The sequence below is a fragment of the Taudactylus pleione genome, unplaced genomic scaffold, assembly GCF_031769625.1.
Source record: "Taudactylus pleione unplaced genomic scaffold, aTauple2 ptg000179l, whole genome shotgun sequence".
Classification (NCBI taxonomy): domain Eukaryota; kingdom Metazoa; phylum Chordata; class Amphibia; order Anura; family Myobatrachidae; genus Taudactylus; species Taudactylus pleione.
Window position 1 is genome coordinate 14,118,499 of NW_028284581.1, and position 26,969 is coordinate 14,145,467.

General features: G+C 43.2%; 1 protein-coding gene across 2 annotated transcripts in view; it reads left to right on the forward strand.

Annotated features, from left to right (window-relative positions):
- The window catches only part of PARD6G (par-6 family cell polarity regulator gamma), a 156,223-nt gene extending 129,547 nt beyond the window's left edge, over window positions 1-26,676 (forward strand). For both annotated transcript variants that reach the window (XM_088475879.1, XM_088475878.1), the window contains exon 3: window positions 22,928-26,676. In XM_088475879.1, the coding sequence (XP_088332005.1) occupies window positions 22,928-23,787 (860 nt within the window). In that variant the 3' untranslated portion in view covers window positions 23,788-26,676. The remainder of the gene's footprint in view (window positions 1-22,927) is intronic.
- The last annotated feature ends 293 nt before the right edge of the window (window positions 26,677-26,969 follow it).

Below are 26,969 nucleotides of genomic sequence, written 5' to 3' on the forward strand. Positions count from 1 at the left end.
CGCGAGAAACAGCATTCTCCGACTAAAGTGCCGGCCGCGAGGCTGTTGGCGCCGCACTTTAGTTGGATTTCTCCTCGCACCCTCAGGAGGGTGCGAGAAGAGATCATTTAGTCGCCCTAACAGCACGATGAATTGAGTAGCTTCGGGAGCTCCCTCCCAGCGCTATCAACAGTGCGCTGAACTGAATCGCCCCCAATGTGCATAACATGTATTCCTTTACTAATAAGGACCTAAAATGTGTCTACATATAATACGTCACCAGTGCAAGATTATTCATGAAAACAGAGGGAGATATATTAATTCCCGGGAAGGAAGGGGGGTAGGGGGGGGGGTGTAACAGCAGCAGACACAGAATGCTAGAAAACAGACAAATGCTAAAGTTTAAGGGGTTTGTGGATGATGATGATGATAATGTTATTTAGGTTAGGGTACGGGATGCTGGCGGTCAGAATCCCGATGCCGGCACCCCAACAGGGTTAGGATACCGACACCTATCGTTGAGTATCCTACCCCTAAACCTAACCTTCCCTCCTTGTAGCCTTAACCTAACCCTCCTCACCTACAGCCTAAACCTACCCCACCCCCCCATAGCCTAAATTTAATCCTCCCCCCTAGTCCCTAACCTTGCCCCTAACCCCACTACTCACCGTTGGGATGCTGCCGTCGGGATTCTGACTGGTGTCGGGGTTCCGGTGCAGGCATTGTGAGCACCGTTATCCCAGAAGTTGGGATTTAAACTACATACCTTCATTTATATAGCACTTTTATCCCAGTAGAACTCAAAACGCTTTACATTTGCATTTAAAACACAAAATAAGCTTAACAGAAAAGAGAGACATCATTGAAGGGACATTAGTGAAATGCTCGAGTAAACAGGTGAGTCTTTTTGAGTGGTTTTAAAGGACTCTAGAGTGGAGGCTTCTTGAACTGTGTGTGGAAGTTCCAAATAGTCAGACCCGCAATGCTAAAAGCTTGACCCCCAGATGAATTCAGGGAGATTCTAGGTAGTGATAATAGTCCATCTACATATTGCAGTAATCGATATTAATGATAAAATTATAAGGGAACAGTCGTGCCCTTAGATTAAGGCTGACTCGCAAAAAAACAGAATTCTCTATGGAGAATTCAGGAAGGAGGGGGGGCATGGTGTTTGAGGCTACACCTCAAAAGCTATTGAAGAACTGTCTCTCGGTACTGCATGCCAAATTTCAGGGCAAAAAAAATAAAATGAGGATTTGGGAGGAATTTAAAGTTCCAACTGTCATTGGAATACACACTGCATGTGTGTATTCCAATGAGCACACAATTATGTGAATTAGCAGCTCCACCGTTTTATGAGTGACAGCAAGCTCACTGTGTGATAGTGCGGAATCTGCAGTCAACCACAGAGTGTGATGGCATACCAAATCTGTATTGCGCAAGGAAAATGTCCATTAAGACGTCGGCCTGAATGATCAGAATTTCACTGCTTTTTTAAGTTTGAGTGTCAGAAATTCAGTATGTTTTTTGTGAAATTGCAGATCATGTCTAAGAAGCCTTAATGGGACATGTGAAGCCGTAAGCTTTTTTTGTCTATGGAAAATATATATATATATATATATATATATATATATATATATTCATATATATATATATTCCAACCTCAGGGAAGGCACTCTGGGCCTTGTAGTACAAAACACAGATCAGCACATACTTGCAATGTTTCAGTTTTATTCACAAACAGTCATCAGGCATTAAAATACAGTAAACAATCCTACCTTATGTACCCCTTTACCAATCACCCAAGTGGATGCACCTTCCTGTGCATGCTGCCGGCATATATATATATATATATATATATACACGCACGCATCTATACATTTACACACACAGAGGGCATGGATAACATGATGCATCCACTCGCCACTCATCCAGACTGTGTATGTACCACAGAAAATCATGCAGAACTTCACCGCTGTGCCCCCTGTGTTGCACCACTGTGCACCAGTTTCTAATGGCTCTCAGCAGTCTCTAATTGCCTAGGTGTAGCTTCTGGAGGATGTGTGTCCCAACCTCAGGTGTTTGATTGTTCGATATGCTGATTATCAAATGTGCATGAAAAGACGACTCCAGTCTATAGAGCGTCAAGTATATTGCAGAGACTCCTATGTAAGAGTCTGTTTCCTCAACACATTTCACTGCACTAGGCATCTTTTTTAAGAGGCAGATAACTAGCAACAGCCTCAAGGGTCATTATAAGAGGGGCAATTGTGATGGTGTAACTGAGGGAGTAGAAAATAGGAGCTGTCGCATAACATAAGGGGTAGGAGGTACAGTAGAGGACAGTGATAATAATTGCTGCATGTGCTCCTCTTACCTCCACCCTATGGACAGGGCTCCCGGCTGCTCACACAGGTCCTCTGCACGTGGGGGCGCTCAGTCTGTGTCTCTGCATGGCCTATATTGTGAGTTATCTTCTGACCTTCTTGAGAGAAGTGTACTTCAGTATTTATGTTATGCTGAGAAGTTTCTAGAACCTTTAGTGACTGGATTAACTGTCTTTTTGTAAAGACATTTCATTAGCGCAATACATTTCTTCCTGCTTGTATCTTGTGACCACCAGAATAATGCAAAACACATTTTGTTCTCTGGCTATCTTGTGGTTGAACCCAGTGTCTTTAATCCTCGCCTTCTTCCTGCTACCAAGTGCAACCTGGTCCATAGTAAGTGGCCATGTGACATTAGCAAACACCAACTAGGTGGTATTGCAGCAGCGTGACCACACATTCTCAGAAGCTGGCAGTACCATGTGCCGGTACTAGGAGCCTGGGAGAAGCTTGAACAAGTGCCGGTGTACGATCCTGTTGGAAAAAGCAATACCAGGTGCCATTGTAGGAGCCGGATGGTGGCGACAGCAAGTTACCCACCCATGACACAGGGGGGAGGAGTCGGTAACAGGTGGTTACTGAAGATGAATGGGCATCCCTATACCCTAGGAGTGGCAGACTAATCTCAATCAGGTTACGTAAGGCAAATTAACGTCTTTACACAAATCCGGGATTGTCTGGAAGAAAGTCACAGTGAATTCAATATGATCGCTGTGTAACCCATTGCTTGAGTGGGAAAATGTCATTGTGAGCTTTATGGAAGTTAAATTTAAAGATGATTGTATCAGAACAGAGGGGAATCAGTCCATCTCTCTCACCTATACTATACAAGCATAGACCAGCTGGGTGTGGTATAATAAATCTACATGAAATAGCTTGACAATGTCTAGCAAGACTCAGTCTTGGGTCCTCTGCTTTTCTCAATCTATACCACCTCTCTTGGCAAACTATAAGCTCTTTTGGTTTTTCAGTATGATCTGTACGTGGACGATACTCAAATCTACCTATCCTCCCCAGATTTGTCACCATCTGTGCTGGTCCGTGTCACTGAATGTCTCGCTGCCATTTCATCTTGGATGGCATCTTGCCACCTCAAAGTTAATATATCCAAAACAGAATTAATTCTTTCTACCTCAGGGTCCTTAGGGATCCACAGGGATACCTTGGGGGTATAGGTCTTGGCTCCACAGCCATGGGCACCACAGAGTTAAAGATGTCCTCCCAGGATGCACTGGGCCCCCTCCTATACCCCGCCCCCAGGCCAAGGCACCTCAGTTTCAGTAGGTGCCCGGCCGGGAGCCGGTCATAACAGAGGGGGGCTGTGTATAACAGCCCCTGAAGATCATCTAAGAGCGGTAGCATAGGACTGTCCAGCGGACGTCCATGCTACCGCTCCGACACCCCCGCCGGCGCCGACCACCGGTAGTGATCCGGGGAGCTCGGCGGGCTCTTGGGGGTTCCTGCTAGCGGAACCTCCGGGGGCCTGGGACTGTGGCCGGATGTATGGGGGGCAGTAAAGGTAAGCAGCGGGCGTCTGCGGTAGGCGCCCGCTGAATCACAGTCCGGCGTCCCCAGGGCTGGGGGCTCCCTGGGGACGGCAGTATAGTGGAGCCAGGCGGATGCCTGCGCTCTCCACTAGACCACCAGGGATACGGGGCTGGAGCGTTGCGGAGGATACCTTCCCTGTAGCGCACAGGAGGCTCCTCCCCATCACTGCTGTCGGCGCCTTACATTAAGGCTTTGGCGGGCTGAGACAGTGATCCTCCCCAAGCCCGCCCCTTCATCCTCCGTCGGCTATTTTATGTGATGCTGTGGTGACAGGGTGCGGAGTCTGGGGGGGTGCCCCTTACATACCTCTCCTCCAGTAAAGGTCAGCGTATGTAGCGCTATCACTGCCAGGCTGTAGGTCTGTATAAGTGATAGTGCACTTAGTGCAGGGTTTCTGCATTGTATGTGACTTATGCTAGCGCTGTGTGCCTGATCTTTCTCCTGTCAGCCATTTTAGCTATCCCTATTTCTTCCTCCTGACCAGCCCTCTCAGTGCCAGTACTGTCAGGGTAGGAATTTACCTCACAGTTTTAGATTATTTCTGTGAGAGGTGTGTCACATACTACTATGTCCAGTGAGGACTCTGTTAGAGGAGCACCTCTCCTAATTTCCTGCTCCAGATGTAAAGCAGGTGTGGGGGAGGGGGCGGTACTCCAGGATGGGTTATGTGCTGCATGTTTGGCCATCCCCGGTACCTCTGCTGTACCCAGCACCTCTCAGGAACCACCTTGGGCTTGTTTTGCACAAGCCCTGACTGTTCTTGTAAATAGGCTTGCAGCCCCTCCTACGTTTCCACAATTGGGGTTTGCACAGCAGGCGGTAGTCCCGCCTCCTGTTCTGTGAGTTCCGGGACCGATAGTAATGCAGTGCCCCCCGCAACAGGTCCTTAATCAGGCTGACCCAGGTTTGTCTGATTCTGGGGTGCGGAGCACTCAGCAGGATCAATCCAGACCTGCTAAAAGACCGCTATTGTCATATCCATCCGCTCAGGATGAGGAGGATGACGGGTCGTCTGATGAGGGCGAAATTGTAGATTTTTCGGACACTGACATTCCTCAAACAGAGGCCAAGTCTAGCATTTACATTCCAGGCCTCATACGGGCAGTCCGTGCGGCCATGGTAATTACTGACGACAACTTACCTGCAGCGCCTACTCATGCTTATTTTAAAGGAGCTGCAGCAGTTTTCCCTCTATCTGGTCAGCTAGTTGATCACATGGAGGAGGCCTGGAAATCTCCAGGAAAAAGATTTCAACCTCACAAGCGTCTGGCACGTACTTATCCCTTTGCGGAAGATTACTTCACTAAATGGGAGTCTCCTCCTCAGGTGGATTCTCACGTTACGCGCTTAGTAAAGAGCGCAACTTTACCTATGCCGTCTATGTCTTCTCTGACGGATACTACAGACCGTAAGGTGGAGGTGTGTCTTAAGTCCATCTATTCCCTTGCTGGAGGAGCATCTAGACCAGCTATGGCTGTCTGCTGGGTGGCCCAGGCTATGGAAAGGTGGGCGGACGCTTTGGAGACATCATTCGCTTCTGAGGGTACCAGCGAACAGGTTATGTTAGTGGGTAACTTTCGGGATTCCGCTACGTACATTAACGAGGCAGCTTTGGATTTGAGCCTGCTTACTTCTAGGATTTCTGCGGCGGCTGTGGCGCTCGACGCTCCTTGTGATTACGTTCGTGGAGGGCGGACGCTGAATCCAAGAAAGGCTTGGAATGCTTACCCTACAATGGGCAGGTCCTGTTTGGACCAGCCTTGGACAAAATAGTAGACACATTGGCGGCTGCCAAATCTGCGTGTCTACCCTCAGCCCCGACTCCGTCTGGGTCTAAAAATCCGTCCTTTCGGCCCTATCGCCCTTCGGGAAAACCTAGGGTTCAGTCCTTTCTGAGACCTTCAGGTCCCAAAAAGACCACTAAGACCAAGAAGCAAGCTTGGAGTACCAGATGTCCAGCTGCCAAGCCGGACGACAAACCCTCGGCCTGACGGGTTGGGCCTCCCCTTGGGGGATCCCAGGGTGGGAGGCCGACTTCTGCAATACGCCCAGTGTTGGTTCAAAACCACCACAGACACTTGGGTACGGGAGGTAGTATCTCAAGGATATGCCCTCTCCTTCCGCAGAAGACCTCCTCATCAGTTCTTTATAACAGCAGGTCCTTCAGATCCAACGAAGGCTCTAGTGATCCAAGAGTCGGTGCGTTCTATGCTTCAAATGGGAGTAATAGAACCTGTTCCGTTATCCCTGAGAGGGACCTTTTTCTGGTTCAAAAACCAAATGGATCATACCGACCTATACTCAACCTCAAGTCCCTGAACAAGTTTTTAAGGGTCCCTCGGTTCCGGATGGAGACTCTGCGTTCTATTGTTTTAGCTATGCAGCCTGGGGATTTTATGGTGTCCCTGGATATTCAGGATGCTTACCTGCATATCCCCATTGCCAGGGTTCATCAGCGTTACCTCAGATTTACAGTGTTGGACCTCCATTACCAGTTTCAGGCCCTACCGTTTGGGCTTTCCACGGCTCCTTGGGTGTTCACAAAAGTAATGGCGGTCATGGCGGTACACCTGCGGTTGCAGGGAGTTCGCCTGTTACCTTACTTGGACGACCTTCTGTTGTTGGCAGGGTCGCCACAAGTCCTTTGCAGCCATCTACAACTGACAATATCGGTATTGCAGGCTCACGGCTGGATAGTGAATTGGAAGAAGTCCTCTCTAATTCCTTCTCAGAGAATGGTCCATCTCGGGGCATTGTTGGACTCTCAGCAACAGAGGATCTTTTTGACGGAGGAAAAGATAGCCCTGTTGCAGTCCAAGATACGCAATGTTCTAAGCAGTCGCCGAGTGTCTCTTCTCTCGACGATGAAGTTACTGGGATCCATGGTGTCAACGTTCGACATGGTGGAGTATGCCCAGTTCCACTCCAGGACTCTACAAATGTTGATCCTGTCCAGATGGGACAGAAATCCCCGTCGAATAAAGACGCAGATGATCAGGCTCACTCCGGAAGTGCGCCTGTCTTTGACGTGGTGGTTAAAAAAGTCTCATCTCAGCAGGGGACGTCCGTTTTGGATTTTGGATTGGGTCCTTCTAACAACGGATGCTTGCCTTCGGGGCTGGGGTGCTGTGACAGGCCCACATGTCTTCCAGGGCCGGTGGACGTCAGAGGAATCGAACCTGCCAATCAATATATTGGAAATTCGAGCAGTGTTCAGGGCGCTGCAACATGCAAGACCGTTCCTGCTATGGAAACCTGTGCAGGTTCAGTCAGACAACGCCACCACGGTGGTTACCTAAATCATCAGGGAGGAACTCGAAGCCAAGCGGCTCTAAAGGAGGTGTCCCGCATTCTGACTTGGGCAGAAGGCAATCTGCCGGCCATTTCGGCCGTCTTCATTCCGGGTGTGCTGAACTGGGAGGCGGACTTCCTCAGCCGCCACGATGTACACCCGGGGGAATGGTCTCTTCACCAGGAGGTGTTCCAACTCCTGGTGGACAAGTGGGGTCTTCCCGAAATAGACCTCATGGCCTCCAGACACAACCGCAAGCTGTGGGCGTACGGATCCCGAACAAGAGACATGGGAGCTCTCCTGGTGGACGCTCTGTCGGCACGGTGGAACTTCCAATTCGCGTACCTGTTTCCTCCATTCTCTCTGCTGCCTCGAGTAATTCGAAAGTTCAGGCAGGAAGGAGGCAAGATCCTGCTGGTGGCCCCTGCGTGGCCCAGAAGGAGTTGGTACTCGGATCTCCAGTGTCTATCCATCGACACTCCTTGGCTGTTACCTCAGAGGCCGGACCTATTGTCTCAGGGTCCTTGTCTCTACCCAGACCTGAGTCGGCTATCTTTGACGGCGTGGCTCTTGAGGCTTCCCTCTTGAGGTCCAAGGGTTTCTCTAGAGCGGTGGTCAATACCATGTTACATGCTCGTAAGCCGGCTTCAGCTAGAATTTACCACAGGGTGTGGCATACCTATTTTGAGTGGTGTCGCCCTAAAGCGTACGATCCTCGCGAGTTTAGAATATCGAGAGTGTTGGCTTTCCTTCAGGCAGGCTTGGATTTAGGTCTACGCCTTGCTTCACTGAAGGTGCATGTTTCTGCCCTGTCGGTTTTGTTTCAACGAAGGATTGCCACGCGGCCTGATATCCGTACCTTTATGCAGGGTGTCCTTCGCATCCAGCCTCCCTATGTCCATCCGGTAGCTCCATGGGATCTGGCTGTGGTCCTGAAGGCGCTACAGGATCCTCCATTTGAACCTCTGGGTTCTGTGGATCTGAAATGGCTTACGGCAAAAACAGTGTTCCTTCTGGCTATTGCTTCAGCCAGAAGGGTGTCGGATTTGGGGGCTCTTTCGTGTCGTCCCCCATTTCTAATTTTTCATTCGGACAGGGCAGTACTTCGTACCCGTCCAGAATTCCTTCCTAAAGTAGTGTCTAGTTTCCACATTAACGAGGAAATTGTGGTCCCAGCCTTTAATTCATCTGATCTCTCAGCTGGTGGGGCTTCTTTGGATGTGGTACGGGCTCTGCGGATTTACGTGGACCATACCAGTTCTTTGAGAAAATCGGACTCTTTGTTCGTCCTATATGGATTTCATAAGAGGGGTTGGCCTGCCAATAAACAGACTTTGGCACGCTGGATCTGCATGGCGATCTCTGAGTCATACACTCACGAGGGACTCCCAGTGCCACCCTCTGTGAAAGCTCATTCTACAAGATCTTTGGGACCTTCGTGGGCAGCTCGACGTGGCGCCTCAGCTCTTCAGCTTTGTAAGGCGGCCACGTGGTCCTCTGTCCATACTTTCGTCAAGCATTACGCCTTTGACACATTTGCTTCTCAGGATGCTTCCTTCGGGCGGCGGATTCTCCTCTCGGCACAGGAGCGTCCCCTCCCTTGAAGGATACTGCTTTGGGACATCCCCAAGGTATCCCTGTGGATCCCTAAGGACCCTGAGGTAGAAAACAGGAGATATGGTAAGAACTTACCTTTGTTATCTCTGTTTCTACGAAGTCCTTAGGGTCCACAGGGCGCCCGCCCTGACGCCCTGTGCTTCCGTAGGGTGTTGTCCTGGTCACCAGTTTTCTGTCTCCCTTTTCTAAGAGAATGTGAATCTTGTGTGTTCCAGACTTTCTTCTTCCTTTTTCCTCACTCCCGGCCTATGGCTTGATACTAAAACTGAGGTGCCTTGGCCTGGGGGCGGGGTATAGGAGGGGGCCCAGTGCATCCTGGGAGGACATCTTTAACTCTGTGGTGCCCATGGCTGTGGAGCCAAGACCTATACCCCCAAGGTATCCCTGTGGACCCTAAGGACTTCGTAGAAACGGAGATAACAAAGGTAAGTTCTTACCATATCTCCTGTTATTTCCACCAGCCAATAGTAGTTAACAACCTGATATCTCTATTATGGTTGACAACTCGACAATCAACCCCACCCCACAAGCTCGCTGCCTAGGTGTCATCCTTGACTCTGAACTGTCTTTTGTTCCCCACATTCATTCTGTCTCTTAATCCTGTTATACATCTAAAAAACATAGCCAAACTTCGAACATTTCTTACACAAGACACTGCAAAAACTCTAATACATGCACTCATTATTGCAATAGTCTCCTTACTGGTCTTCCCAAAAACAGGCTGTCACCACTACAATCCATTTTGAATGCAGCTGCAAGGCTGATATTTCTCGCCAAACGTTCAGTGTCTGCTGATCCACTCGGTCAGTCCCTCCGTTGGCTGCCGGTCTTCTACCGTATTCAATATAAAATACTTACACTCACACATAAAGCTATTAACCAAACCACACCAACATACATCTCTTCACTTATCTCAAAATATCTTCCAACCCGACATCTCCGCTCTGCACAAGGTCTGCGTCTCTCCTCCTTACACATTACTTGTTCCCATGCAAGGTTACAAGATCACAGAACCGCCCACATAACCTTTTATAGCTTCCCTATCGAACTCCCTTCTTATAGTTTACACACATCACATTTTCTCTCTCTTCAATTTCACTTCCTCCTGACGTTAGGACAACTTTCCAGTGTGACTGGATCATACAGCTCACCAAGAACCTCTGCAATCGGGCTGGACCAATTTGCAATATGTAGCACCTATCCTTGTGTATCAACACCTAATTCCCTATAGATTGTAAGCTTGCGAGCAGGGCCCTCTTACCTTTATATCTGTCTTTTACAACCCAGTCTTTGTCTGTTAATGTTGATTCAAATTGTAAAGCGCAACGGAATATGCTGCGTTATATAAGAAACTGTTGTTAAATAAATAGACACCAGATGTTATACAGACAATAGGTCGACAGGGACAAAAGATTGACACACTAAAGGTCGACATGAAGGAAGGTTGACGGGTAGATGTGATCCGCAAGGTCAAAAAAAGGTCGACCTACAAATGGTCGACTCTTTTTTTTTTTTTTTTTCCTCTAGCCCTAAATGTCACCCTAAACCTCCTGGTGCCTAACCGTCGGGGTAAGTGCCTGACCCTAAACGTCCCTTCTAGTGCCTAACCCTCCCTCCTGGTTCCTAACCCAAATACTGGGTGTCGTCCTTTTGACCCTGTCGACCATTTGTACCTGTCGACCTTCTTCCATGTTGACCTTTGGCGTGTTGACCTTTTGTATCTGTCGACCTATTGTCTGTCTAACATCTGTCTATCTAGACATTGTCGACCTTTTCATGTAGATCTATAGTCCATATACAAGACCAGCTGTCCCCAATATAATATAACTATATAACCGTACATATAAAAAGAAAACACTAGTGAACCTACACCTACAAAAAAAGGAACCATTACAACAATTTTGTAGGCACATTACTGGCCATATTCCACTTAATTCTACTCTATGAAATACAATTTAATATCAAAATAAGAGAATCTGCTCTAAAATTAGTGTTCTTTTATTGGTTTATAATTCCATCAGAGTTTCTACAAAGTACACATATTTGGTATCCATATACTCATGAGAAGTGCACATATTCCCTTGAAGCAGTTTTGAGAAGAACCATTGAAGTGTGTGCTTGTCCGAATTTGGCAATTTCTCTATATAAAATACATAATTTAAAAATAAATTTATTCCAATGTGCTACCAAATAAAAGCCTCATCTGTCCCAACAAATATTATATAAACCTTTGCTGGTACAGACTAAATAAAAATAAGAGCGTTTATTCCTGTTAAAGCAGACATAGCCTACATCATCTGGATATTGGTCTGCAGGAACTGGAGGTGCCAATCTTCTGCTGCAGCGCCCGTCCATTTTGGATGAAACAAAAGTTTGGGGAAAATTTTGTTTACCTGGCACTGCGGCTTTTATGAGATAACCTGATATATTTTTTTCAATTTGTACACATGGAATCTAGAGAGATTATGCTTAATATCAAATTTTTGTTTTAATTAAATTCTACACTATCATCCCAAACTGATGTTGGGTGCTTTCTGGTATGTGGGTGTGTTCTAGAGATACACTATTAAGAGGACAAAACAAAATAGGCATTCAAACAAGTTTGGGTCCGGTACATAGATACATAATTATTTATTAACTATCCATTTGGTAATGAAATACTACACCATGAGTGCTTTTCTTGGTTATTTCTTTTTCATTATCTCTATTTAATCCTTTTTCTGACTTTGATCATTCAAGGAGAGCGGTTATGTTAAATCCTGATTTATATTGGATATGTATTTTTTGGAGCACAATACAGTTTTTAATGTTTTATAAAGTGTGAAATGGGTGCACCTGCTAATGTTTTGAATATTGCTGAACAGTAACCATTATGCTGTATGTACTTTTTCCTCTATGTATTGGTCAGTAGAGGGTGGACACATGCACCATACGTTGGCACACAGTTTTCAATAAAAATAAAACATTTTGTTCAAATTTAAACTTTGTCTCCCCCTTCAGAACAGCCTCTTGGGAAATATACTACCAGCTCCAGGAGTTACAAATACGAGACCTATAGCTTGTGTGTCTAATAACTACTGACTTAACAAATGTCTCCACTGCAAAGCGACAGTCACAATTTGCGGAGCTTCAAAGGGACAGGAAATTGGGAGTGGTTGTGCAGACTAGGTTGTGTTTTGTGTAACATGGGGGCGGGACTTATTATTTTCCCAATTTTGTTTGGATAAATATTAAAAGGTGCATAATTGGCATATTAATAGTGTAATCCGATAACTATAGTAATGTAGAGTCGCTACTGTTGACTACAGTAAAAGTTGATCCAGCCAGAAGAAGACATTTCTTCTTCAGGTTCCAGAGGGGATCCACAGGGATACCATGGGGATATTAGGGATGGAGAGATCCAGGCACCAAACAGTTAAAGCATCAGCTCCCAGGATGCCTCAGGTCTTTCTCCATATATACCCTGCCCCTAGCCATAGGTCTTCAGTTGTTTGTTTGGTGCGGCAGGATCAAGACACACCTTTGTAAAGAGACGGATCAGGCAGTCCTAAGCATTTATTTTATTTTATGTTTTTGGTTTGGCAGTACTTAAGATTCTGAATTAAGACTCAAATACTGCGACTCCATCTACCTCCGCCGGGCCGCAGCATCAGTAACTGGGCTGGTGATTTCGGCTGGTCGTGGCTGAGCTTGCTAGCAGCAATGCTGCGACGTGGACTGCATCTGGACATACGGAGATGTCAGATAAGGCGGTTCCTCGCTTACGGAGAATCGCGCCGCAGTCCTTGCTTCTGGTGGCAGACGCACCAGAAGCTGCTGCTGTCAGGGCCCGGGATTGTCTGCCTCCTCACTACACCACCGGGGCCTTATCGTCTGACTCCGGGGATCGGCAGCAGATGCTTCTGCTGCCACGAGGCCAGCGTACCAGCTTAGGGGAGGAAGTCGCTCCCCCGGCAGCTCCTCCCCCGACGCAGTCCCTATGAAGGGTTCCGCCTACCCTCCACGTGTATATGAGACGCACAAGTGCGCTGCTGTAGCTGTTGGTCTCAGGATTTGGGTCAGTCTCTGTGTATACCTCTCCTGTGATTAAGGTACGCAGTGCTCTATATCCTACCATTCCTGGTGTTTGTGTAGTTGATTTAGAGGCCATTGTAATTATATTACATATGCATTGTATTTGACGGTTTGCTAGCTGCTATTGATACTGTCTTTTAATTCTGTCTGTCAATTATAACTATCACAATTTTTTCTCTCCATCCTTTGGGGTGGAGGTTTTTATTTGAGTACTTTGCATTCATTTGAGATTTTGTGAAGGCTGTCACATAGCATTGCATTTATTACCTTTATGAACATATCTAAAGATAAAGGGAAACAGGAGGGGGAGCCCCCTGTGCTGGTTTCATGTAAATCATGTATGGCCTGTGTCTCCTCTCAGGACATAAAGGATGGTTTGTGTGTTGTCTGTTATAAAGAGCCACCTCACCAGTCCAGTTTACCTATCTCTGGACAAGAGCCATCTTGTATAACCTCTTTGTCCCAGGTAATGAAGCAGTTTGTGGATTGTATGGCTGCTCCCACAATGCCTCCTTGGATGGGCTGTCCACAGCATGCCATGTTTGCACCTCCTATGCATCCTTCTTGGAAAGATGTTTATGACCATTCTAGTCAGAGTATGGCACCATCTAATGTTGAAAGCAGACCAGTAGTTACTAAGGCGCCTAAGCGCAACTTATCTTTTTATCAGTCTGCTCAACATATGGATTCAGACGCATCATCAGAGGAATTAGACGATGCGCAGGGTTCTTCTCCAGGATCTAGCTCTGGGGAGGAGGATCATCCGTACACAGTGGATGTTCCTTCTTTGGTGAGGGTGGTTAGATCAGTCTTAGATCTTCAGGATGATGAACCAGCTGGCTTCCAATGTTTAATCACCACCTAGAACCAGAACAGCAAATAACAAAGCATGGGCTCAGCTAAATGTGTTTACTGGTTCAAAAATTATAGAAAACATTTCAGATAAAACCAAGCTTTCTGGCTCTCTTTAGCATCTGTAATCCTGCTCTCATTATACCTTAGCCTTAGGAGCTGCGAGGACAAAAAAAGCATTTAAATGCAAACCCTGCATTTGGGCGGAATCTATGGGTTAGCGCGTTAACCCATGGTTTACTATCAAGGGAAATGCAGTTTAATTGAATAGCTCTGGCCCTGATCCCCTCGCTAGCAGTAATGCTTTCTGTAAACTTCTTAAAACAAATATGGTCTTTGACAGCACACTTTGTAACTAACTGCACCAATTAGATTGAAGATTAAGGGCCATATTCAATTAGCCTGCGAAAACGGGTTATTTTTGGCCATTTTCACTTATCCCCATATTCAATTACAAAGACTTTTCGCAGGTGCAAAGACTTTGTAAAAAAAACGGGGATAAGTTTTCACTTGCATAGGTGCAAAAAAAAAAAGTGCAGAATTGGGGTTTTGGGGTGTAGAATTAAAAAAAAGTACCCTGCAGCGTTTGGAATGTCCTTAAAAGTAATCTGCTTTCATTTTGGGGGCGAAAAAAAAAAAGTTAAGGGACAAACTTTAAAACTAGCGAAATTGACTCAGGGAGGGTTCCCAAGTATGCGGCAGGTGTTTTCTAGAATGCGGGTGGTTGCGGCAGGTGGATTTTTGAAGAATATTTAAAAAAATAATTTTAGGGACTTAAAAATTTTCATGTACCCCAAATTTGATGGGACTAGTTAGTTTTACAAAATAAAGCTAAATGCTATTCTTCACCACTTCTTCAAAGACGCATTTATGCACCTGCGGCGGCTGTTTAAAAACCCCAATTACCTTCAGCAGGCCAAATCGGAGGTACCCATAGTGATCCACCATGTCACACCTTTTTTTGGGGGGGTGACCGGCTGATTTCCCCAAAAGTGACAGGACTTTTCGATACTTACCTTTCCGCCGGGTCCCGTTTTCGCTGATTCCTAATTGAATACGGGGATAAGCAGGCACGCGCCGAATACTTTATCCCCTGCTAAAACAGCGATGATGGCGAAAAGTCCAAATTGAATATGGCCCTAAGTCTAGGTCCACACTTATTTTAACTCCACAGCGCCCCGACTACTGCTGTGCCTGTCCCACTACCCCTGTCTGCAGTTCGCAGGGAGTGGGGGGAACTTGTGTATGAACACTCACTGCCAGGTGAATAGATGCTATGCGCATGCATGCGGCATCTGTTCACTGTGTGGGTAGAGCTTGGGGCAGACCAGCATCTTCGGATGTGCTGGGTACACCCCCTAGAGTGATGTAAAGAGGTGTGACACTGGGCCAAATCCCTTTTTTTGTTGCACTTGCTGAAGGCACGCACAGATATGCTCAAACGGCGCCCTGTCCGACTTAGGCCCGTATTCAATTAGATGCGAAAAGTCGTGATCAGCTAAATGTTTTCACCTATTGCCGTATTCAGTTCCAGGACGTTTTCACTTGGCGAAAACTCCATAGGCAAAAACAGGCGAAAAAGTTTCTCCAGCAAAAGGCAGGAGAAAAGAAGTACAAAATCCATATTTTGGGGTACAAATGTGGGGACTTGGTTCAGAACCCTTTGGACACCCCCCTAATGACTAAATAGGCAAAAAAATATGTAAAAAATTATTTTAATTCACCCCAAAAAAGATGTCATTTTTGGGGCGAAAATGTAAAAAGTGTTGGAAAATGGGGCTAAAGTACTGGGATGAGTATTTTGGGGTGCTCTATGGATGGGACAGGTGTTTTTAGGATGCAGCAGGTGTATTTAAAAAAAAAAAAAATTATTATGCACTTTATAAACCCCAAAATATACTATTATTCATTTACATTTACCCCCAATTTAACTACCGCAATTATATTTCATAAAAGACATTGCTTAATATCCTTTTAACACACGTATGCAAATATGCATATAACAGTCCTAAGACTAAAAATAAGATCTCTAATTACTTTTATTATGGCTAATAATACACTTCTATATTGATTCCCTGGGTGAGTTGGGCTTTATTGGGGGTACAGCCTGATATCCCCCAAAAGAACTGACCTTTTCAGCAGGTTAGCAATTCGCTGCATCCGCCCATATGCATTTTCGCCTGTTTTACAATTGAATAGGGCGAAAAGAGGGTGCGCACATTGAGTAAGCAGGCAAAAACACGCGACTGAGTCAAAAACATCTCTCTCTTCACCGATCTCCCTAAAATGAACATGAACTACATATACATTCATTTATGCCTTAAGTAATCCTGAAAGTTAAGCTGTAATGATGGATGTTCGTCACATCTTGTTTTTACATAAATAACTTATATTAATCAAAGAGTTGTTTTAAACTGTTAAATTCAAATGTGTGTTTTATTAAGTTTATATTGGGTTTTAGAGCTTTATGTTCTTCAAAAGGTGAAAAAAGAGTGACATATAAATTGCTTGTAGGAGATGCTGTCTGTGTGTGGTGCTTATAATTCTGTCTGGTCTATATAGTAAACTATTTACAATTACTATTGGGAAAAGCTTTGTCTAATCTAGACGCTGCCCATCTATTTGTAGTTTACAGGGATGACACATTTTAGTATTGGCCTGACGCCTAAACTGTCTGAAGGGATTTTCCTTCAACCATTCTGTCTTTGAAGTGTCAATTAGTGTTGTTGGTTTCCTAAGAACAGCCCAGAGAGCAGAGTGTGGATCTGATCCTAGCACATTCTGTGGAGTACTGTTTATAGAAACGTATCAGGCTAGGCATGGTCTTTTTCATCTGGCAGGCTTCCTTGGAATAAGCAGCTGTGTAAGCAGTGGGAGTGGTGTTTCCCACTTTAGTTTGTCAGTTTTTAATACAGGAACTATGCACAATATACAGTAGACACGCTTTACATTGTCACACTTTCATCTTCTGCAGCGAATGTAAAGTTTTGCAGTGGTTTTTGTACATAGGCCTGCGTGCTTAAATTACATACTTCCAAGTAATATTTCTTACTTAGAACTTGAGAAACTTGATAGGCTAATTTTATTTACTTCTCTAAATACTTCTCTTCCCTTCCAAACAATTTGGACCATATAATCTCTAAACCCTTGCAAATTACAATTGCTGCCCTGTGGTGCTCAGTTCCTTTGCTGCCCTGTGGTGCTCAGTTCCTTTGCTGCCCTGCTGCCATGTGGTGCTCGGTACCTTTGCAGCCGCAGAGCGTGTCTCCCTGATGATTGGCCGCAGAGCGTGTCTCCCTGATGTTTGGCCGCAGAGCGTGTCTCCCTGATGATTGGCCGCAGAGCGTGTCTCCCTGATGATTGGCCGCAGAGCGTGTCTCCCTGATGATTGGCCGCAGAGCGTGTCTCCCTGATGATTGGACGCAGAGCGTGTCTCCCTGATGATTGGCCGCAGAGCGTGTCTCCCTGATGATTGGCCGCAGAGCGTGTCTCCCTGATGATTGGCCGCAGAGCGTGTCTCCCTGATGATTGGCCGCAGAGCCTGTCTCCCTGATGATTGGCCGCAGAGCCTGTCTCCCTGATGATTGGCCGCAGAGCCTGTCTCCCTGATGATTGGCCGCAGAGCCTGTCTCCCTGATGATTGGCCGCAGAGCCTGTCTCCCTGATGAGTAAAACATTTTTAAAAATGGGACACTGCTCACGGGCCGGTTTGCAGGCCGCAACTGGCCTGCGGGCTGCCGGTTGAGTGGTCCTGGTTTAGAGACATGGTATTGCATTACTGTTAGACCACTATTATATAAATATTAGGACTAGCCTTCTCTCAGTGCAGCAGAGTCATCTGTAGGGTAGTCACTTCACATGAACCAGAATGGTGGGTTGTGTCTCGCAAAAAGAACCCAAAGACAAGTAATTTCTGAGAAGTGGTATATTCAATGCAGCCTTTGATGTTTAATGTACCACCCATTGAGTATTCAGAGCATGACATGGGCAGTGCTGAAGGATCCCACTGACTGACAGCATTCTAAGATAGGGGTGTTCCCTCAGCATGTGAAATCCTGTAGTCACGCTGAAACAATTACATGGTTAGGATGGCTTTAAAGCTGCTGATTGTCCAAATTTCAAGAGAAGTCACTTCTGGGAAATTACGAGCTCTGAATACTAATTGGGTAAAGCACATAAGGTCAAACATGAAGATAGATCTATCTATCTATTATAACTTTCAAGATTTTATAATGGAAAATAAGACTTGGCACATAGTAACCACTCACAAATAAGGCAAGGTTTTCAGTTATAGTTTTACACTACAACTACATTAAAAATGACAAACAACTCCATGCTGTTAATTATGGTAGTAACCCCAATGGTTGTGCTGCTCTTAATCTACGTCTAATCTGTGAGATTTCAGTGGAAATTGCACTCATACAGCATTTGGTCTTATAGTGTTCAGTCATCCTCTGTCCCCCCCAAGAGCTGCCTGCAGCTTTAAATGTAGCAAAGATTTCCCTGAAATGAATAAACGTAATATAATAAACATGAAAGTATCGCTGCTAATTTTAGTATTGTTTCTATTTGATCACAATCTATTCACTAGTTGTGGTTTCTATGAAATTCCTGGTATAGTTGTGGAAAGTGAAGTGATGTGTTTTATTTAATATGGTATGTGTCTGCATGTCCTCCCCTAATGAAAGCACCAAAGCTCAGCTCTCACAGGAGGCACAAACAAGAATGGATTCAGCTTAGCTCCCGTTTAGATTCTGTGGAAGTTTTTGATCACTGTATTTTTTATTATTATTTAATAGTTACCCAGGGTGTGCTGGAAATGTTATAAGTTAATGGTTTATCATGCTTTAGCTGCCCAGTGGATTTCCATTCTAATTCTGTTGATTAAGCCAAGTGACTTGCCCAGGGTCCTAACAAGATGACACTGGCATTCAAACCAAGGTCACTGGTAAGTCTCTGGGCAATTATTTTATAATCAGGGCTCTCAGCCATGAGCCTCACATAGACAATATGAATCAAGCGAGTATGTATATGCTGCATTTCATTAGTCCTCTTTAGTTTATGTGTTTTGTATGCTGGCATGTAATCTGTGGACTTGTTGATCCGTGTTTTGGTGTCTTTGTCCTCCTGACATGACTGGACCTGACAGACTGATAAAATCTTTGCTAACAATGGTGCTTTGCTCTGTTCTCCTAACCATTTCCCATACATGTATTTTTTTTCCGCCTTACTTGCAGTACTTTCATCGTTTCCATCACCCTAAATAACTAGAACTTCTATTTTTCATTTTAACTTCATGGCAGGAAGTTAGTACATACATTACATCATTAAGGGCCTGATTTTGTGTTGGGAATAAAGAAAGAGCACGTAACTGTGTACCTGGACAAACCATGTAGCAATGCATTATTTTTGCATGCAGGATAAATACTGGCTGCTGTTGCATGTAGCTCACAAATGTTGGCAGCTTTATTTTTACACTGCAATTTAGATTTCAGGTTGGAATGGGCACACCCCTCCCATATCTAAATCTCTCCGGACATTTTAAATCTGCCCATATTTGCCTACTTTAATAATCTTCTCACCAGGTGAAGCCCGTAGAGGAGACACAGGTGGCCGCTGATGGGTGGCGGAGCCAGACTATACACGAAAATGCAGTGAATCTCGCATAAATGAATAGGGGGCAGGGCCAAAATGATGCAATTAGCATAGAATTGCATCACTAGGCCCCACCCCCTCTTCACAGACCGCAACTTCCCATTCTGCCCACTTTACTAGGAAGTTGGCAGGATGCAGGAGGAGTACCCACTCTCTTCCGGGAGCACGGGGGATTACCCAAAAAATCATGGTCTCCTTCAGGCGAGTATGTAAGTATGTATCTGCCCAACCTGCAGTGTAGCATATTTTTACCAAGGTTCACAGTTACTTGCTCCTTTTTGCTTTCTTTCCAACTCCGAATCAAACCCTTAATTAAGTGAACGTAAAACAAATGGCCCTGCGTAGAGCAATTAAAATCTATCCATACCACATTAAAATAAAAGCAGAATTTCAAATATCCCATATGAAAACATATATATATATAATTATTTTATTAGAAACAACCTCATGAAAAACAGATAATAATTTATCAATATTAGTTTAAAATAAACGGAGCTTTCCATCATGAGTGCAATATCATCCAGCATTTGCCGGATGCCGGTCACTTGAATTGGGCGATGTGTATGTACAGAAAAGTAGGGGTGTTGTTTTTTTAACAGCAGAATCTCAATCACACAATTTATAGAATTTGGAATAAAATGTATAGGGAAACGGTTATTGATGGGAAATCATGCTTGTTGAATCTGTCACTTTGTAATAAGATGCTTGAAAGAGGTAACAAAGAATCCTGTGCCATCAGCAGAGCCGTAAATAGATATTTTTGTGCCCGGGCGCAAGAGACTACTGGTTCTCCTACTCCCCATGTTTTATTGATTTTGTGTGATCTCTATTGTCATCATGCTATCCCCCACATTTATTTTGCCTATTTTCTGCTCTCCACCTCGTCACCCCCTCATATATATTTTCTTAATTATTTCTCTGCTCCATCCCATCCTATATATTTTTTGAATTTGGTGCCTTTTATGTCCTGCAGCACCCCTCCATATATTTGACATTTTCTCCACTCCACAGCCTCTATATCTATAACGGCATTCCTGTTATGATTTTACTCCATCCTATAATTTTCCTAATCTGTAAATGTCACCTGTATATATTACTGCTCTACTTTTGTAGTTGTAAGGTCTATGTGGAATATTTAAGCACTATATAATTATTGATAAACTATATTGAACATGTTCTAATCTGTTCATCTTGCTTAATTAAGGGGGGTATCCACTTGCCGATTAAAATGAGCGATTGAACGATAACGATATCGTTCAATCGCTCATTAATTGTGCACAAATCTGGCACGAAAATGTCGGAAACGACCAGCGACACGCGCTCCCGCTGGTCGTTTCCGACATCAATCATCGCCTGAGCATGCTGATCAATGTGCCGATAACGACAGATTGACCATGTTCAGGGGTGAGGGAGGGTTCCTACACTGAATGACATATCGTTCAGTGTACTCACTGCAGGGGAAGAGGAACGACTGTACGATTACAATGTTGTAATCGTACTGTCGTTCCACTATCTGCTAGTGGATACGCACCTTAAGATCAGTTGTTGTAATCTATCTGAAATGTATATAAAGTTTTTATATATATAAAAAATGTTAAAATAAAACTTTAGAGCTGATATTATGAACCACTTATAGAGCCACTAGTTACCGGTTGTCTTATAATGATATAATTGGTTAATCACATTATTTATACTCATTCCAGATTTTTAGAAATACAATTTGTAGTGAAATACTAGGTTATAGTATAAATTAATTATTGCTACTAAGATGAAATTAGAAAGACATCAAGGTTTGAAATATTTTAATGAGTAGAAATACATAAGGTAAAGGTTTACACAGAGTGAGGAAATGCTAAATACTATACTAAAAATATTAGCAAAAGTTGAATAACCGCATAATGCAAAAAGAAAACAAAAATAGAAACCAAAGACATGAATGCAAAGGTCATAGTATTCAGAAAGATTAACTGAACAGTGTAACTAAAAGTTCCCCCTGCAGCCCTTTTACCAAAACCTTAAACTTCATTCCCTCCCTTTTGACTAGTTACATGTTCTACTCTCCACTATTCTTCTCTTCCTCTCTCTTTATAATCTTTCTTTTCCTCCTTCACTTCCACGTGCAGGCTCATGTGGCTATGATTTGTGATTGAGAGGCTTCTCTTCACTGTTGGACTCGGAGGCAAGACGTAATAATGTCGCAATGTAAGCACTACATTGCAGTTGAAGCACCCAAATGAGGACTGGATTTTTTGCAAACAAGGTGGAGGCTTAGCATTAATAATTTCACCGGGCAGCAGGTGGTACTCTAATACAGCTCCTGTCATTAATACGCAAGGTGTATGAAACTACATACGCGGTCTCTCTCCAAGAGTTTCCATACCAAAGGCAGACACATACAACTGGAATTATTATTTTCTAAGGAATGACTGGACAAATGCCATAAGATTTATTTTTCTTACCTGTTCCTCTTACAAGCACCTTGTTACAAAGCGACCATTCGAACGCATCAACAAACATGACTTCCGTCAGTAGCTGTTTTGCCATAGCTTTAATTCCAAATTCTACAAACACCATGATGGCGATTCTGCTCTTAAAGAGACAGAACCCCTACTATTCTGAACGTACACAAATCGCCCAATTCAAGTGACATCTGCTATGACATATACCTGGGGATGTATCTTTCTTCAAAAGATAAGAGGATTTAACTACCTCTTGCTATTTATATCCAGAACATTCTGTACAGGGCCGTAGCTAGGGTAGTGCGGCCGGTGCCATCGCACAGGGCACCACAGGTCAGGGGGCGCTGTTTGGGCCTGTCAAATTTATGTTTATTATCATTCTCACTTGTAGCTTCCTCTTATTTCATCCCAAGCAACTCATGGCCTCCCTTATCTCATCCCTGGCCCTTCCCCATGAGGCCATTCCCCTTTTTTGGGTGCATTATGTCCCTTTGAAAAATGAGGGGGCGCCAATGCTCTTTCTGGCACAGGGCACCAAAAAGTCTAGTTACGGCTCTGATTCTGTATGATATTGCACTCTTGATCACATTTTTTCTTATTATTATTATTATTATTATTATTATCCTTAATTTATCAATAACACAAGTTTATAAATAATTTGTTTTTCGTGAGATTGTCGCTAACATCAATATAACGTTTGTAGCCATGTGTTTTTATTTTAATATTGACAGATTCTAATTGCTGTGCATTTCTTTTTTTGTTCACTCTTGATTTACCCTATAATTGACCAGCTTACAAGTTTTGTTTTTTTTGTATTTAATTTAAATCAATCTATATTATAAAAATGTTAATTCACATTAATGTATTCCTTGGGCTTGAGGTCATAACCTCCATATACAGCACATAAACGATACATGCCTATTCATTTCTTGGTTAATAAATCTACATTTAACTGAAAAGCTATTTACATCATTGATTAGCCAGAGAACTGAGCTTTATATGCTATAATTAGGTGACGTTTCAGAGAGTATACAATAATATCTGTTTCTTTTATCTAATTACAGAAGAAGTAGACTACAGCACCTATGGTTCAGCCACATTGAACAGAAAGAAGAAAAATGCATTGACAGCATTACGTAATGATAGCCTCCGCCACAAGAAACCACACATCAACATTAGCATGCCCCACGACTTTAGGCCAGTCTCCTCCATCATCGATGTGGATATACTTCCAGAGACGCACAGACGAGTGAGACTGTTTAGACATGGATGTGAAAAGCCTTTAGGATTCTATATTCGTGATGGAATTAGTGTCAGAGTGACCCCTCAGGGTTTGGAAAAAGTGCCAGGAATATTCATCTCCAGAATGGTTCCAGGAGGTTTGGCAGAGAGCACTGGGCTGCTGGCAGTAAATGATGAGGTTTTAGAAGTGAATGGTATTGAGGTAGCTGGGAAGACTCTTGACCAGGTCACAGACATGATGATTGCAAACAGCCACAATCTAATTATTACTGTTAAACCTGCAAACCAAAGAAACAATATTAGAAGTAGCAGAATGTCTGGCAGCTCTGGGCAGTCGACAGACAGCACGGCAAGCCACCACAGCTTGCCATCTGCACACCTACTACAGAATTTTCATCCAGATGAAGTGGAGAGTGATGATGATGCTGACATTGTTATTGAAGGTAGCCTTGAGCCTCGCAACATTCCCAAATCTCACAGCTTACCATCAGGCAGTCTTTCACGTATCAATGGCACTAGCCTCAGCCACAAGCTAGAAAGAGACTTGGCTATTAACCATTCTGGACGTGAGAGCAATGGAAGTATCCACAAAATACTGAACAGCTTGAAATCTGACCCAAGGAACAGCTTGGTGTTGCCCAAAGGAGGCATTGAGGAAGATGGCACTGTTATTACACTTTAGGCAATATGTTTAGTACCTCTGGGGTTATCGCTTTGTAGCAAGGGCTATCCGGTGGGAAAAAAATCATTTTTGTGCGCACCCCAAAGATAGCCTCTGTTACAATAGCACTAATTGAAACCTCCATAGTGCTATATTTACTAAGCGGGATGTTTTGCACGCAGGAGTTAAAACAGCAATATTATTGAATGCAATGGTTTTGAGATAAATAATATTGACATTTTAAATTATGCGGTCAAACCAGACACTTAATATATATAGGAGAATATATAATTGGTTCTTATATACTGTAACTTGCATGATTTTGGTCATTTAGGCACTAAATGTAAAGTGCCGATTTGTTTTATGGCAAAACCAACCTGGTTTTGCTTTAAAATAAATTGCTGCTTTAAATGTAGTGGCTATACAGCTGAATCCGTGCTGATTCCAGCAAATTGGAACCCATTACATATAGTCTATAGTCTTGAACATACAGGGTACGTGTCTAAAAAAAAAAAATTGCCTGTGAGTTTATATTGAGTGGTCAGAAAGGTACTTATTGAAAATTATTTGTATGTCTATTTTCTAGTTCCATCCTAGTAATAGAAAGTGGTTTGCTTGGACACTTTGTACCTCTGTGAAAAAGAAAACTGACCATCAGCGCCTCTAACTGCACACGGTCCATTACCAAAGCATCTCCTTTCATAGTGAACTTATTACACTTGTAGAAATCTAGTTCATTTTATGTTTTAGAGAACAGCATACAATTTAAAACCACTTAGTATTTCTGTGGTACTTTTTTTTCTCCTGTAAATTTTCCTGCAATGATAATGTTATATATATTAAACAAACCTCCTTTTACAGATCCCTGCTGAACTATATTTTTAGCTATATATTTTTGGTTCAATCGAAGATGTCTTAAAATAGGGAGCCAGTGCAACTTGCATCATGTTAGTTGGTTCAATAGCACCACTTGCTGGTCAACCGTGGTAGCCTCTGGAAAAAAAAAAATCACTTTTATGTTTGTGGTAAATGGGTATACTACGACTTGTGCCTGAAGCATTCACCCACGATGGTTTGGTTTGTGTGAATTGTGGCTCTAACGTCTCAAGCTGCCTACATCAAAACCTGAGCCATGTTTAGAAAATCCAATAAAAACTGGTTTGTTGGACTCCTGATACCTTATAATGCATAAAATACAGAAATCTATAAATGTGATATTGTTACTCTGTGGGACTTTATGTACTCTAAAAAGGCTAAAACATTTTGCTCCTGAAGAACAGCGTTGACTTAACAGTATTAAAAAGTTAGAGAATTCTTTATCCACTCTATGCTGTAATTGAAACACAAAAAGTATTTTCATTTTCTGATTAATGCCGTGTCTAATTTACGATATATTTTATCTTATTGTGATATTACATAAGATAAGGAAACTGAAATCGGAGCTGGCCATATTCATGGTACATAATGGTACATTGGCTTTGGTAATAAATTAATGTTTAAGTGAAAGTTAAGTACATAAATTTGTCTGGTTAACTTTAAAAAAAAAAAAAAAAGAAAAAATGACTTTGCATACACTTTCATTTGGTTACTCCGGGAAGCACCCAAACTGAATAGACAAGTAATATTAAAGGCTGTTATCACTATTATCAAGTCTTACAACCATTATAACTTTCTTCTCTTATTTTGCCCTCTATTGTCCTTATCATGTTTGTTTGTTTTTGTTTCTTTTAACAGTCTACAATATGCGTTTGGGAAAACATCAGTGTCTCAACTGAAAGAGATCATTTACTTTAGTCAGTAGCAAATCTGTTAAATACATTCCACTGTCTTTTTCTTTTTTTCTAATTTAAGACCTGACATGATATTGATGGACAGGTTCCGTTTTTTTTATATATATTTGTACTTAAAAAAAAGAAAATAATAAATAAAGTCAGAACAATCATTTAATGGTTATGATTTGAGTTGTATATGTATATAACTGTATGTGTTTAAATTAAAAAGAGCATGTCATTAATGTAATGATATAACTTCCAGGTTGTTTCTGCAAACCATTACAGTTTGCACTGTTTCATACAGAAAACCACTATAACTGTACAGGGATATCCAACATGGAATAACTGTGCTATCTGAGCAATAGCAATTCTGGTACACATCAGTCAGAAAAGTATATATTTTTGGTATACAGTGCTCCCTCTCTATACCAGCTGCATATAGCAAACCCCAAAACTGACCACAGAGTAGGGGAGGTGGCAAGTTACTGAACGATTTGAACGATTTTACCAAAGATTTGAACGATTGAACGATTTTTGACTGCATTAAAATGAATGGAATCGTCCAAGTCTGACTGCAAACCCACCAGATGTCAGATATCGTTATCTGACAAACGGGAACGCGCATCGTTGATCGTCCATCGTTCAGGCATGTCAGATATGTCAGATTTTCCTTCAGATATGAACGACTGAACGATTTTTAAATCGTTATCGTTCATATCTGAAGGAAAAATCTGACCGTGTGTATGCACCATTATAGATGGTGACCTCTAATAGATTGAATACATTTTATTGCAAGCTCTTGTGCAGTGAATAAACCAGCTGGTAAGTGAGGGCGGCATTATAAAGAGAAAGTGCTGTAGTTCCTACCTACTGTATTACCTTACTATTAAACTTTTCATTGGCAACTTTGTCTACAACTTTTATATTTGGGTGGATTTATTGTTTTTTGTTTTCTTTCTTTCTTTTACTGTTTGTATCCCAATTTTTCTCCATCCATAAATCCACAATTGATTTAATTTCACTTCCCAAACACATGACCTGTAAGACTCGATCATGGTATTCGTTTTAAATGTGTAATGCTTATGTATATAGGGCAGTGTTCTGTAATTAATGTCGCAAAATAAAATGTCATGCCAATGATTTTCTCCTTTATTGATTTGGTATTCTGTATGTATACAGGTTGTGTGTCTCTATAACAGGGGTGGCCAACCCTCTGCTTTTTAGGTTTTGAGTTGCGATTCCCCCACTGTAACTGAACGCTGGCCTCTGATCGCTTCAGAGGCTAGCGTGCCCAGTGATGCAGTGTGCAGGTGACGTCATGACGTCAACCGCGAAGTGAGGAGTCTGTCCTGCTCGCCATGTGTACGTGGCTTTTTCAATGTTTTCTATATTGCTCTGGCTTTTTCTTTCACTTCAACAGTTCAAAATTAT